We start from the raw sequence: 13,911 nt of genomic DNA on the forward strand, positions 1-13,911 counted from the left end.
CCCTCTGACCTCTGCTGAGGGTAGGAAGTCACCACTGAACGGCTAGGAGTTGTCACGGCCCCTGCTTATCCTGGTAACCGAGTCGTCAATATTTGTTTAAAAGGAGACGCTGGGCCCATTGACGCAGTGAATAGCTGCTTGAGTGTTTCTTTCATGATGGACGGGGATGCCTTCCACAGCGGGAGGCGGAGAGGCGGGCGGGTGGGTGGGGGCTGGGCCCACGGGCCCCAGTTTTCTGTGGGGAGAAGACCCCTTTGACGGGACGGCCAGTGTTGCTGCCGCACTGGGGGGCAGGGGTGCAGGAGGAGGGCGGAAGGAGCCGTGCAGACCCAATTTTAATCGGAAAAAACGCACATCTGCGTGGGAGGCTGGGGGCAGCTACGGGCCGACTCGGGCAAGTTCCTGCCTGTGGCTGTTCCCCGCCGCTTGAAGAACCTGTTGGGACAGCTCTCCCTGGTCGTGGCTGGGTTACAAGATCTGGTCGCTGGAGAAAGGAGTTCAAAGAGAAGGCAGTTTCCCACACGGAGCCCCTGCGCTCGGCTCCCAGGCACGGCCCTGCAGCGGCAGACCAGCCACCACCTCGCGCTCCCTGCACCCAGCACACTCGGGGAGGGGCCGGCCACGAGCTCCCGGGGACACACGTCCGGTTCTGGAAGCACTCCCGCGACTCCCGGACAAGCCCGCAGGGCCTGGCTGGGATCCTCCCCGCAGGGCCCAGGCCCCTGCCCAGATGACCGCATCTGCCCTTTGGGTTCTGGCAAGAACACGCGTGGCCAGGCATACAGGTGTTCCTTATGCGGAGTCATCTGTTAAAAGCAGTGCTACCCCCCATGAACGCCAGAGAGGAGCTTTGGTGGGGGCCCGGGGTGCTGGCGGGCAGCCGCAGGTGGGGGGGTGGGGTACAAGTAGGACATGCAGGGGAGCCGAGGGGACCTGGGGCAGCAGTCTCGCCCGGACTCCACACGGGGTGCAGGGGCCTGGGAATGTGCTGGGACCCTGGGCTGCTCTGCCCCGAGTTCACGGCAGCAGGACCCCGGGCCGAGGGGTCTGGCTTGGCTGGCATAAAGGATTCGGGGCAGTCCGGCCCGGCTCCCTCGGCCAGACCCGCCGCCGCCGCCCTCTGCTGGGGCCCTGAACCCGACGACCCCCCCGGGGGTGGGGGGGGGCTTGTCCGGGGAAGCCCTTTACAGGGACCTTCCGGGGACAACCAGGAGCTGCTCCCCTCTCGTCCCAAAAGACAGGGCAGCTCCCGATGGGAAGGACCGGCCTTTGGCTGGGCCTCTGAACTTGCGGAGTCGCCCCAGAGAGCTCGCCCTCACTGAATCAGAAGGATTTTTTCTGTGTGTCCAGCTTCTCGGCAGAAACGAGGCCTGTGTCAGTGTCGGCCACCACAGGGGCGGGCACGGCAAGTCCAGCGGAGGCCCCTGCGGACCGTCCCCTGCTGGCTTTGAACTGGACAGAAGAACCGCCCCAGGGCAGTGGGAGATCCCCCCAGGGTTCTAGAGTATCAGCTCTGCAGTCTGTACACAAAGGCTATTGTCTGCAGCGGGAGGGGTTTCTGACCAAACCAGGAACAGTCTCGGTTGGAGCAGCACAGACCTCCTGCCGCCCAGCACGGCCAGGCTGCCTGTGTGGGGGTGGGGCCGGGGTCACCGACCCTGGCGGTCTCCCCGCCGGGCTCTGGCACGTGCTGCATGCACGAGGGGGAGGCCACGGTGACCGGGGAGAAACAGCGCCCAGCTCTGAGCCCACCTCCAGGGCATCCGCATCAAGGCCGAAAAGCCCCCGGAGGCCCCCACACGGGCCACAGAGCTGCCAGACAAATACTGCGAAAGCGGCCCGCACTCACAGCCGCCGCCGCCGCCTCCCCCACCCGCGAGAGGTAGTTCCAAAGTTCAACTCACTTGTCGTCTTTCTCATAAATATTTAGTCCAAGGGCATCCACTCCAAGCCAAAGGTCTGTCCCTTTCTTATTTTTTATCTCGAAATAGTTGATTCCGTACATCTCCAGGTCTTGGGCAATCTTCAGGTACTCCAGCATGGCGCTGTCTCTAGTTGGGGGAGAAGAAACGTGGGTCACGTCTGTGTGTGTGACGCCCAGAGCAGCCTCCCTGGTGCCGGGGGTGGGGGGGCAGGGAGGGGGCACCGCGTGGGACGGCCGCCAGCCAGCACTCACTTGAGCATCCCGCGGTGCTCCGCGTGCCACACCTGGATGCGGTCCTCCCACTGGTCCCTGGTGAGCTTGTGCTGGTCCATGACGCTGATCGCAAAGCAAGAGGGAGTGGCCCCGTCACCCCGAGGGGCTGTGACAGGTGAGCGGCAGCCACCGCCGCCACCGCCGCCGCCGCCGCCCACCCTCACGCAAAAACCTCAGCTTCTCCTCTGGATAAAACCACCGCCAAGTGCCCCCGTCTCTACCTCCCCACGGGCCGCCGCCTGCAGATGGCAGCCCCGAGCCTGGACGGTTTAGAATCGGGAACAGCGCAGACCCAGTCCCGCTAGAAAAACACTTAGAAGAGCGTTTTCTTTCAAGAGGCCTCTTCTGCCCAAAGGGGCGATTTACAGGACTAATTGTGAACAGAAACAGATTTGACAGGGGGCCAAACTGCTCCACACTGGGAAGACCGACGCCGTGCGGCCAGGAGAAACGGGGCTGCTTTAGAAGATGCTCAGCTAACGCAGCCGCTCTGCAGCTCCCACGAGGCGTGGCCCCTTCCCCGCTGCGGCCCGGACGGGCCCTGACCAGGTGGACGGGCCACTGCTGCCACAGGGGAGTCGCTGTGCGGGGTCAGGGCCTGCGGGTGGCCAGATCACATGACCGCCAACACACAGGCGAGGAAACGGCCAGCGCCCAGCCTCAAGGAGCACCCGCCCGCCCGCGACAAAGCCCTTGTGCGTCCGCTGCCTCTTCCCCACTGCCCCCTCCCCCCCCCCCCCAGGCCGGGCCACCGGCTCACCGCTGCGGGATCAGCCGCTCGGAGCCCAGGTACCCGGACTTGTGTGCGTCTTTGCTGTAGTCCCCGAACTTGGCCTGCACGGCGTAGGAGCCGAGCAGCACCGCCGTCTCGGGCGGGCAGTAGATCTCGTCGCTGAGGATGCCCTCCTTCACTTGGAGGAAGAAGAGCTTCTGGGTGATGTCCTGGATGAGCTCCTCGGACACGTCCTCGGGGAAGAACTTGGCCCTGAACTTGAACTGGAGAGGATTCTCCTTCCTGACCTCCTGGGCCGACACCTGGGCGACAGGAGCCACGCGCTCACTACGGGTTCGGAAGACGAAGACCCGCCTCCCCAAACCCAGGTGTGTCTAACCGTGGACTCAGAAAGGGTCCTTCAGCCTGGTTTTTCGAAAGGTAGTTGTTTACCTTGCAAGTCACCTTTTTAGCATACAAGACAAAAAATGAGCCACTTAAAGAAGTCCTATCACACTCCCACAGTTAGCTGGAAGTCAGCCTAGCAACAGCCAGGTGGGGGGACCCACAGGGCCACCAGCGCAGGCCTGGTCTTGCAGGGTCACCGCGATCGACTCCGGGGAACTCGCAGGTTCGACACACCTGCCCTGCGGGCCCTCGAACGGGGAGTCCGACCCCGTAGCGGGTCTAGCCCTGGACCCTGAAACTTACTGGCAACAATTCTTCACGCCCCTCCCTCTTCCTCGGCTCCAGCTGCCCTCCTGACTGGCTACATAATTTGGGGCAGGGAGCGGGGGTTTGGAAAAGGGACATTTCCCAAATTGTTTGGGGCAAACGAATTTAGGCGATTGCTTCTCTTGACAATCACTCCCGGATTGTCCAGTCGTTGGAGTTGGGAGAGGCCCCGCCACGGGCTCTGACGAAGCAGTGGCAGGCCCTCACGGGACAGTGGGTGACTCATGGTTCACAGGGTTAACGGCCTCACTGGAAACAACACCAAGGTCGCCTAAACGCTGACAGTTAGCCCTCATGTGCCCCGATGACTGAGCAGAGGCCTGGTCCCCAACCCGCAGCCCCGGTGACGGGAGCCCTGCCGCCTCTCCGGCTGCAGGAGCTGCAGAAGCTGCAGAAATGTTCACGCAAACAAAAAGGAGCAAAAACCCAGGACCAGGCGAGGCGCCCCAGATCCCATGTCAGCGCAGGGCGCCGGCACCCAGCCGACAGCCTGCCAAGAGTCAACTTGGATTTACCTTTTTATCGAGTTTCAGCCAGGTGGGGAACCCTTTGTTATCTACGTACTGGAGGCCAAAGTACCACACTTCCCGCAGGCCGATGGTCTTCACCACCTGTGGGGGGGGAGCAGGGCGGGGAGAGAGCACAGATGTGAGACTCTGAACGGTCACGCTGCGCCCGCCTGCCCGGCCCGCACGTCTCCAGCAGCCCGGCACTGACACGCGCTGTTACCCCAAAGCCACGGACGGTTTATTTTTCACAGCGGTTTGAGCGGTCGAGGTTAACCTTCAACCTTACAAAACCTCCAGAGCTCATGGAATCTCACTGCTGCTCCTCCGTGCTCTGCCACGCTCTCCTGAGTGAAGACGACGAGGCCAGTGACGGCGCGCACAGGGAATCATGCGTGACCCAGCGTGTCACAGGTGTGCGTGTCACCTGGCAGGTGTGCATGTCACCTGGCAGGGTGTGTCACGGGGGTGAATGTCACCTGGCAGGTGTGCCCATGTGAGAAAGGGGGTTGAAGTTACCACTGCGAAGCCAGGGAACCCGCGGGCCTCCTCTGGCTCCCCTCCCTGCCTCTCTGGTCCCCCCCCCCCGGCCCCCGCCAAGACAGGGCCCTGGCAGTCCCAGAGGGACGGACACAGGCGGTGGAAGGCCGCCAGGGAGGGGGGCGGGGAGTGCCTGGCTCACCCATGCCCAGGGGGTGACTAGTGTCCGCTCGGCCTCCAGAAACTCCGAATTCTGGTACAGAAAGGCGGAACGCACCCACAGGCCACAGAGAGGATTTCGCGCTGGGAAGTTCTCCACGGGGACAGGAAAAAAGGCTCCCGCGGCCCCACCCCGCTGACTCATGTGTCTTGGAAACAGAACGGCCAACTTGCTGTGGATACTTGTCGAACGCCACCGAAACCGAGTCCGGGAGCCTTGCTGAACAGTCTTAAATCCCACCCCTCAAAAAGTACGGCGTCCATCATATTTAAAGAGGAAAAGGACTGAACACACTAGAAGAAGTGACAACTCAGGAAATCTGGAGCATTTCCTGAAGTAAAATCTGAAATTCAAAATAAACTCCTGCTCTGGGCCTGCTCCCTCACCGACCCCGTTGGTCCGCCGCGGGGTGAGCTCCCCCTGCTCCCCCCACAACGAGGAGGCGGCCCACCAGGCCCCCCTCCTGGGCGGATGTGACTGACGGAAGATCTGACTCTTCCATGGTGATTCACGGCAAGTCTTCCATGAACCCCGATGTCCTGTTGCTGTGGCGGCCGAACGCAGAGAAAGCCGCTCTGAGGACCAGATTTTCTGTGCCCGATTCTGCTGATTTCTTATTCCCGCGAGTCTCCATCTCGGTGTTTCACTACGAGACCCGCCTTGCCTTCCTTCCTGGGTTGTGTCAAAGCCGCACCAGGAGGCCCTGCACACGAAGCAACTGCGGCTTCTCCAACCTGGTGCCCCCACTCCACCCACCACCTGCGGCCTCCGCCCGGCTTCTCACTGGCTTGAACCAATCCCCTGTCCCCTTGATGTCCCTTCCCCCTCCCTGGCGGACCACGGCGGATTCTCAGGACCACGGCCCAGATTCCTGCCGCCCATCTGCTGCGATGTGGCCAGCCAGCCCCCTTCCCGGAGCAGGTCCCACTGGGGAACCACGCTGTGGATGGAGCCCGGGACCCCCACTCTCTTGGGGAAGGTCTGTCCCCCATGCCCCGACCCACCCATCACCTGTCTTCGTGATGCGACTCTTCCCCCGGCCTCCAGGGAAACCGCCCTCATGAGCCTCAGAGCCCCGAGCCCGGCCTGCGGCCTCCCCCAAACGGTGATATAGAATCAAACACCCTTCCCCTCTTCCGTCCCCTCTAGTGACCGACCTCCACGTCCTCCCGACAAGGGAAGCCCCACATGCCTGGAGAAACACCCCCCCCCCTCACCCCGGTGGGTCTCAGATCAACCTGAGCGGACCCTCCCCAGGGAGGCAGGACCTGGACAGGCGAGTGGCGGTGTGTCCAGCGGCGGGCTGGGGGAGGGAAAAGACGGGGCTGCGTCTGCTTCATCCACCTCCAGCAGCAGCTGGAAAACGGCTGTGGGCGGTGGAGATGCTGGGCACACACGGTCACTGCAAAACTCCCTCCTCGCCCCCTGAAGGGAAAGCTCCACTCCTGCCTCCCGCGTGGCTGTCAGCCACTGTGACATGCTCGCTCCGTCAGACCAGAGTCAGAGACACGGCCACTGCGAGGGCCCGGGGCTGCAGGCCGGTTACTGCCGAGGGGACTTCGGTGACAGACGGGCTGCAGGGCGGGGGTAAGACGGACTCTCGACTTAGTCCACTGAGGACCACATTTCGGGGACTGGCGGGCGGGCCACCACCAATGAGCTTCCCAGACCTAGTAGGGGTACGGGGCGGCAACAGAGAAAGGACAGAGTCCCGTGCAGCCCACAGCCCCTAACCGCCACCCCGGAGACTGGGCGCTGCCGGTGGGAGGAGGGCGGGGGTGGGAGGGAGCCCCAGGGGGCCTGCCTGGGTGCCGCAAGGAGACACGTGGAAGGAGGATGAGGAGGCAGGGGAGCCAGGCTGCTCGCCCCAGCGCTGCATGTGCCTGCGGGCAAGTCCCTCTCGGAGCCCCCACCGCGTACAACACGGGGACCCGGCCTCTCCCCAGGCCCACGCCGACCCCAGCGTTCTCGGGGCGTGTGGCACTTCTCCATCAGGAAGACACAGAACGGAGGGAAAACCAAACGTGAACTCCGTCGTGAGAGTCCACCTCTCAGTTCTCACGGGCAGCGGGATCCCACGCCCGTCTCGGGGGCTGGCTGACACGCTGGGGGTGCTGGTGACAGTGAGGCTTGGCCTCGCCCTCTCTTTAGCCTGTGGTTCAGGGGGCTTTGTTGTTGGGGGACAGGGGGGGAGGTCGGGGGGTGCAGTGCCCGGCAGATCCCTGCCTGGCACAGGGGCGCACAGTTAGAAAAGAGCGTGCGGTGCTGAGGCCCGAGAGCAAGGAGCCGGGGTGAGCCCCGCTCCCTTCCACGCCCCCACACCAGGGGCCCCCCCCGGAGCAGAGCAAGCCCCGCAAGCTCTGAGTGGCCTCTTCACGCCATCTCCACCTCCAAAAAGCAGCCCAGGGGAGGGAAGGTGGGAGGCGGAGGCGAGGGGAGCTAAGTGACCGACACACCAGAACTTTCCAACCTTCCCGACACGGAGCTTCCTGCCTCTGCCTCACAAGTCAGTCGCTTGAGGTCGGCCGCCACTCGTTACAGACAAGGGCTCCGTGCAACCCGGGACAGGGGCCTGCAGGCACCGCGGCCACCCACCGCGTCTGTGCCCCAGCCACTGCGCCTCCCAGCAGGGCCGCTGGCGCCGCCGAACTCACCTCAAGGATGCCTTTCGGGAGGAACCTCTATTTATTTATCTATTTATTTAGTGTTTCCATTTTCTAAAATTATCGCTCTACTACAGATGTCCCCGTGCCCTCCACTGCTCTCCCCTGGCCGCCCCTCCCCCACTCCCAGTCAACCCCCACCCGGGTGCCCGTGGCCAGGGGTCATTCCTTGGAGAAACCTTTAGAATTTCACCCTGAGTCCAGCCCCACCCAGAGCAGTAAATACTTTTATCCTCTTTGGGTGAGGCAGCGCCAGGGAGGGACCTGGAATCCTAGCACAGGCACACCCTGTCACCTGTCGCCCCGGGGTGGCTCAGCGAGGGCGGGGCGGGGGGAAAGCGAGGCAGGTCCTGGGCAGCGCAGAGGAGTCGCCCACATGCTCTGCATCTGCTAGAATCCCACCACCTCCCGGGATGCTTTCCCTGCCAGCGCCCACCCGACTTCCAGGCCAGTTCCAGGGTGCAGAACACCGGCCTCCCCCCACCGGGGCCTCAGGGGCGCAGGTGCAGCGCAAGGGACCTGCAAACTCGCCTCCCGTCCTGTCGCTGCCCTGCTGGACCCGCGGCCCCAGAGCCGCCCTGACTCAGCCGAGGCATTTGGTCTCACTCTGAGGACCTGCCCCTCGGAAGGGCCATCACAGCCTGGCCGGTGGCTCGCTGTTCTCTCTACAATGCTCCCCGCCTTCAGGCCGCAAGAAGAAATCCGAGAGAGTATGTCCCACTCAGGGTCGAGGGTCTGAGCCAGCTCAGTGAGGGGGCTGGGCTGGGGAGAGGGCGACCCCAGAACCTGTGCCCTACTGGGGTCCCCTGGGGCCCTCGGGCAGTGAGTGTCTGACCCCCGCTGCACCCAGCCCACAGACCAGAAGACAGCAGGAAACAGGCAGGGTGACCACGAAGACCCCGGGGGGACAGGGTGGCCAGAGCTCTGGGTGCAGCTCTGTGCTGCCGAAGACGTGGGTGTCCCCTGAGCTCCCCACCCTGGGGGGGGGGGGCTGTGACGGAGGGGTGCCCAGGGGGAGCTCCCAGTGTGGGCCCCCAGCAGGGGGAAAAGGGTCTGTTCTACCAAAGAAGCCGGTGGCGAGCCGAGGAACATGCCTAGCAAACAAGTTACGCTGACGTAGAAGTTCACAGGAGCCCACCTGGTCGAAAAGCTGCTTTCCCGTCGTGTTGGGCTGGATGGCGAACTCCAGCTCCGCGTCCATGGTGGTGACTCGGACATTGATCTAGGAGACAGAACAAGACACATCACACTCACACGAGTGTCTCTTCTCTCAGTCACCTCCTGAGCCTTCCCCCTTAAGGCCAAGCTACCCAGCAACATGCACGAGTGTGCTCCTCCCTCACGCTGCTCACCACACGTGTGTGCATGCACACACACAGCTGACAGGAGACAGCCGATCGGGGTCGGCACCTGCACACAGCGGGAATGCACACGCACGCCCTCCACTAGCCAAGCACATCCACGCTTCGGTCTAGGCCATTTTTCTACAAAAATGCTTCGATCATGGTTAGCGTGTTTCCCCACACCACGCACGATGGTGCACACGCATGCACGACGCCTCACGTCAGCTCTGACTTCGGGAACAAATCGGTCTTTACGAATCATGTTTCTTCCTGGCACTCGAGGCTGCAGTCATTGAGGGGGGCCTGGATGCACACCGGTATGTCTGAAAGGGTCTTCGGTGGACATTACTAGCAAAGGGAAACGAGGCACCAATTCCCAGTCTTAACCAAAAGTCTCCCCTCCGATCTCAAGCCCACAAACTAAAGCACTGAGGTTTGCTGCGGTGCAAGATTAGGCACACATTGACTTCTTCAGGTGGGCAGAGCATCGTCCAGAACACCCAAGGGTTGCGGGTTCAATCCCCAGTTGGGGCAACCAATCACTGTTTCTTTCACATTGATATCTGTCTGTCTCTCTCAGATTAATACACACATAGCCCCAGGTATTAAATTAAAAAGTAAAAATAAACCGCAAAACGGCTGCCATGAAGCATAACGTAATATAAGGGAGCATCTTAGAGAAGCAAAACGCAGCCCCACAGTCGAACACTCCAGTAACAAACGCAGCTCCAGGTCACACACTGACAGGTAAGCCCACCGGGAACATCACACTCAAAACTGCAGCGGACACGGGGGTGGGAGGTGGGGGGCTGCCGGCAGACGCGGGGCCTCAGATGCGCCTTCTCTCTCCGCTATTTACCGACGCGGAAACTGAACCAGATGCCCCAGCCGTGGGTAACACAACCATACAAGACCAGAGTTTACGACCAGGAGGTTTCAGACTCTAAGTGCTAAACCTCGATCATTTCTAAGTTTGCCACCAGTGAGAAAATGTCACTTCCCGAAACCAAAGCTAGTAATGAACAGAAAAAAAAAAAAGTGGCCATCACACCAATTTGTAACCGCTTTGCAAAATGATTAAAGGAATTTAGAAAAACCTGTTTTGGAGTTCCGAGTCAGGCTGATCCGTGACTCCAACCTCACACGACTCTCTGGAAGAGCAGATGCCCGGTAAATGGAATCCTTTCCCTGAGGGCAGACGTCGTAAGCCAGTATGAAGGCAGCGGCCTTCCTAGAAATTAAGCGTAGTGAGAGGTCCGCATGACCTGTGCCATCTACGCCTGCCGGCAGGAGGACTCCATCCGACCGCCAGCAGCGCCCACGCAAGCCATTCTGCCAAGGTCAGGCTGCCTGGCCCTTCCAGACTCCTTTCCGTGTGCTCCGGCACCCAAGGGCAGCCACGAGGGCTGGCACAGACCCTCGAAGACGGCACAGCAAGGGGTGGGCCAGGTTCTCCTGACACTGCAGCACCTAGTAACACGGGACGAGCCACGGGAAGCAGACAGGCTCTCCCCACCGCTCGGCCCACCGGCCCTGTCAACAGGGGCAGCGCCCAGCTCTCATTCGGGGCGTCCCAGACACTTATGTTCAGAAACTCCACTAAGATCACACAATCGCGTTGGTTTTCATCAGTATGTGCGAATGTTCACACACAGTGCTTGTTCTACAACCCTCTTTCTGGTATTAACTTATCAAGTATGCAATATGTTACTGTTGGGACTGAATTTTTGACAATCCTATATATATATTTTAAACATCTTACTTTTTAAATTTAAATATATATGTATGTATATGTATCTTCCTACTTTAAGACATTTGGTTTTTTTCCCCCAACTATGTAGGAGGCATTTTCAGAGAAGACCACTCAGCCCTCCCAAAGACAAACCCTCCACTTTGCTTTATGAGGCAGATAGCAACGCTGAACCACGGCCAGGCTGGGAGTTGCGCAAACCTCAATCGGTTTAATGTACATAAAATGTCAAGTCATCTCCTCCCAAGGAAAATAATCTTTGCTTTTACATCTCATTTTCCACGTTTGCTTTGAATGTTCTGTCATTTGTACATGATTGTATTTAATTCTAAACATCTAGGGTTCTTAGCGGTTCTCTAGATCAAGAAGCTCAATGGCATTGCTCTGCTCCACTGTGGCGTATGTGTTTGCTGTGGAAGCTTTGCTTGGTATCAGGCTCGACGGCAGAAAACTCACATTGTTTAACTTTTAAATATCCTGATCTCAGCACCTTTTGTGGCTTTATTTCCAAGCTAATTTCAATCCGTGTGCATGTGTGCCAGCTCTAGTGTGTGCTGCATGATGTCCACACAGGATGACATGGGCGAGCTCCTGAGCTCCAAACAACATGAACAGCGTTCCTGACCAAAGGCCAGGCTGCTCGACCTTCAGGGTCGCTCGATGGTCATCACCCGAGTGGTGTCTCTCCCAGGGTGCGGCTGGTATTCGGGGCGGCCCAAGCCTTCCTTCTGCAAGACCACCCCCAGGACTGCGGGATGTGCGGCACCAAACTCAACACAGGCGTCCCCATCACTGGGCCGTCTAACAGTAACGCCCCGCCCACGCACGCAGGATTCCGAATGCTCTGGGAGACAGGGGAGGCTCCCACCCAGATTCAGGACCCCACACAGCACGGTAGTGCCTCAGTCACGAGCACGCTCAACGGTCCCACGTTTGTAGAGACGGCTGAAGCTGGCTTCCGTTTTTTGGGTCCACTTATCCAGGGGCTTTAAAAGAATTCAGGCTCTGAAAATTAGGGAGGCCTATCTAAACCCCCACTCTGCTTTTCACAGCCCGTGACAAGTGTCCACGGTCAGAGACTACCTCCGTGACCTGGACGTACTTGGGTGAGAGCTGGCCCCACAACAGGCCGGAGGACCACGGGCTTGAACCCACCACCCACACAACGTGCAGAGAGAGTGGGGCAAAGAGCACACGCTTTGCAATTTTTATCGTCTTGTTACGTCCGCCTGGATCTCGAGGAGGCAAACTGCACGCGGGTAGCGCGTGCACTAGTCACCGAGAACCACCCCCTGAAAGGCGGTGATCATTCATCTCAGGCTTGCCAAAATACTGGAGCCCTTTCTTTTAACTTCCACTCCGAAGTTCTGAAAGTGGAACCTTTCCAAAGTTCCATTCTGCTTGGTCTGGAGGGGGCGGTGGTAATTCAAGTCCAAGTTTGCCGGTGTAACCGCCACCCCACATGCGCATGCGCGGAGCCGCGAGGGCGATGGCGCAGACAATGACGTAACAGCGCCCGTCTCCCCGCCAAACGCTACTCCGTCTGCAGCATGGACGCGCCGTCGCAGTGCGCGCTCTGCAGGGTCGGGACGTGGGAGGAACCAGACGTGCCCACACCCCACCATGTACAACGGGAATGCACGCATAAGTTTAGGTGTGGGAGTCAACGCCTGCTGCGGGGAAATAACGGGGCAGGGGAGAGCAACGGGGGAAAACGGGGACAACTGTAACTGGACAATAAAAGAAAAAAAATAATGCGGTGTTTCTACAGCGATGCACTATGTCAGGATTTTAGAATAAAACGACTTCATTTTAGACACACGTCGGGAAAACTTGGTACTGAAGATGCCTGACGCACCTCGAGGGAACGGGGTTCCAGTGAATACGTGTGTGTCATGCAGACTACAGTCAGCAGAAAACTTTTCTTCTTTTGCCCTACACAGTAGGCTAGCTTAGTAGGTGAGCTGTATTTTCACTTCAGTAGAAGTAAATTTCTGATCTGTTACTAAAATATCAGTATATGCAACAGACAAATGCCTAAAACCAGAACTAGGAATTTAGTTTTATTTCTAAAACAAGAGCAAAACAGGCTGGTAAAACTTCTCAAATTTAAGCAAAATGCTGTGCATGTTCCCCTGCCAACCCAAGAATAACGTCTAGAGTTTCACAGGTATTTTGCTCTAGATCACCTGAGTATATAATGCACATATTGTTTAAGATCAGGATTCGACACATAAACATTCCCTTGCCTTAGTTAATGAAGATAATGAAAACCTAATTGTCATAGTCTTCATTATCCTCCCTCTGGTTTAATAATCTACTTTTTAATAAATTTTATTTGAACCCTGGCTGGTGTGGCTCAGTGGATTGAGTGCTGGCCTGAGAACCAAAGGGTCGCCGGTTCGATTCCCAGTCAGGGCACGTGCCTGGGTTGCAGGCCAGGTCCCCAGTGGCAGGTGCACAAGAGGCAACCACAAATGGATGTTTCTCTCCCTCCCTTCTCCTGTCTAAAAAAGTAAATAAAATCTTTTTTTTTTTTTTGAAATTTCGAAGGCCTGTTCTTATGAAGGGCTACTGTCCTGCACACTGCTGGACCATCCCTCACAGCTCCCCTTCCCTGCCGCCCCAGCCCACCCTGGCTCCTAGACACCTGGCGGCCCACGGTTCACGCACTCACAAACACCAGTCAGACGCCCCCTGGGGACACAGAGAGGAGTCAGACAGCCCCAGCCCTTGAGCCACGTACGGCTGAACACGCAGAGATGGACCTTGGGTAGCTGTCCCACACCAGTCGCTTGAGTCCCCACAGCAGCTTTACAAACACTTGAGTTTCTGGGCCTCAGCCCAAGAACCTGTATTTTTAAAGCCACTCAAGTGATTCTGAGGGCTGGCCAAATTCCCTGAATGGCGGCAGGCAGGGAGCATGGCCGCCAGGAGCCCTGGGTTTGAGACTTGGCGCTGGCTGTAACCTCCTGAGGACCTCACACAGGTAACTTCCCTTCCTGGGCCGAGACCCCTTCTCTGCAAAAAGACAGGTTGGGCCCAGATGCCCTGAAGTCCTTCTAGCTCTGGAATGTGAGGTCTGAAGTCCAGAGGCCTGGTGGGAGGATTAGAGCTGAGGATTAGAGCTGCGAGCCCAGGAGGACCTTGAGAAAATAACAGAGGAATCGGCCATCCCGGACAAAAGAAAAGCTCGGCCCCATGCTCACATTTCCCGGAGGGGAGAGAGCTCCCCGCCCCCCAGGGGAGCACAGCAGTGCAGGTCTTACTGCTCCAATGCAGCTGACATCTCCAACAACAACAAA

The 13,911-nt window shown here is 59.0% G+C and overlaps 1 protein-coding gene across 4 annotated transcripts in view; it reads right to left on the reverse strand.

The window, feature by feature from the left end:
• Nucleotides 1-13,911, reverse strand: part of EZR (ezrin) — a 47,330-nt gene that overhangs the window by 12,798 nt on the left and 20,621 nt on the right. For all 4 annotated transcript variants that reach the window (XM_045844073.1, XM_045844071.1, XM_045844072.1 and 1 more), the window contains 5 exons: nt 8,652-8,735; nt 4,160-4,255; nt 2,958-3,232; nt 2,177-2,260; nt 1,905-2,051 (listed from right to left, as the gene is read on the reverse strand). In XM_045844073.1, coding sequence (XP_045700029.1) covers nt 1,905-2,051; nt 2,177-2,260; nt 2,958-3,232; nt 4,160-4,255; nt 8,652-8,735 — 686 coding nt within the window. The remainder of the gene's footprint in view (nt 1-1,904; nt 2,052-2,176; nt 2,261-2,957; nt 3,233-4,159; nt 4,256-8,651; nt 8,736-13,911) is intronic.

Source organism: Phyllostomus hastatus, unplaced genomic scaffold (assembly GCF_019186645.2).
Source record: "Phyllostomus hastatus isolate PE091 unplaced genomic scaffold, TTU_PhHast_1.1 phas_contig_40, whole genome shotgun sequence".
In the NCBI taxonomy this organism is placed as follows: Eukaryota; Metazoa; Chordata; class Mammalia; order Chiroptera; family Phyllostomidae; genus Phyllostomus; species Phyllostomus hastatus.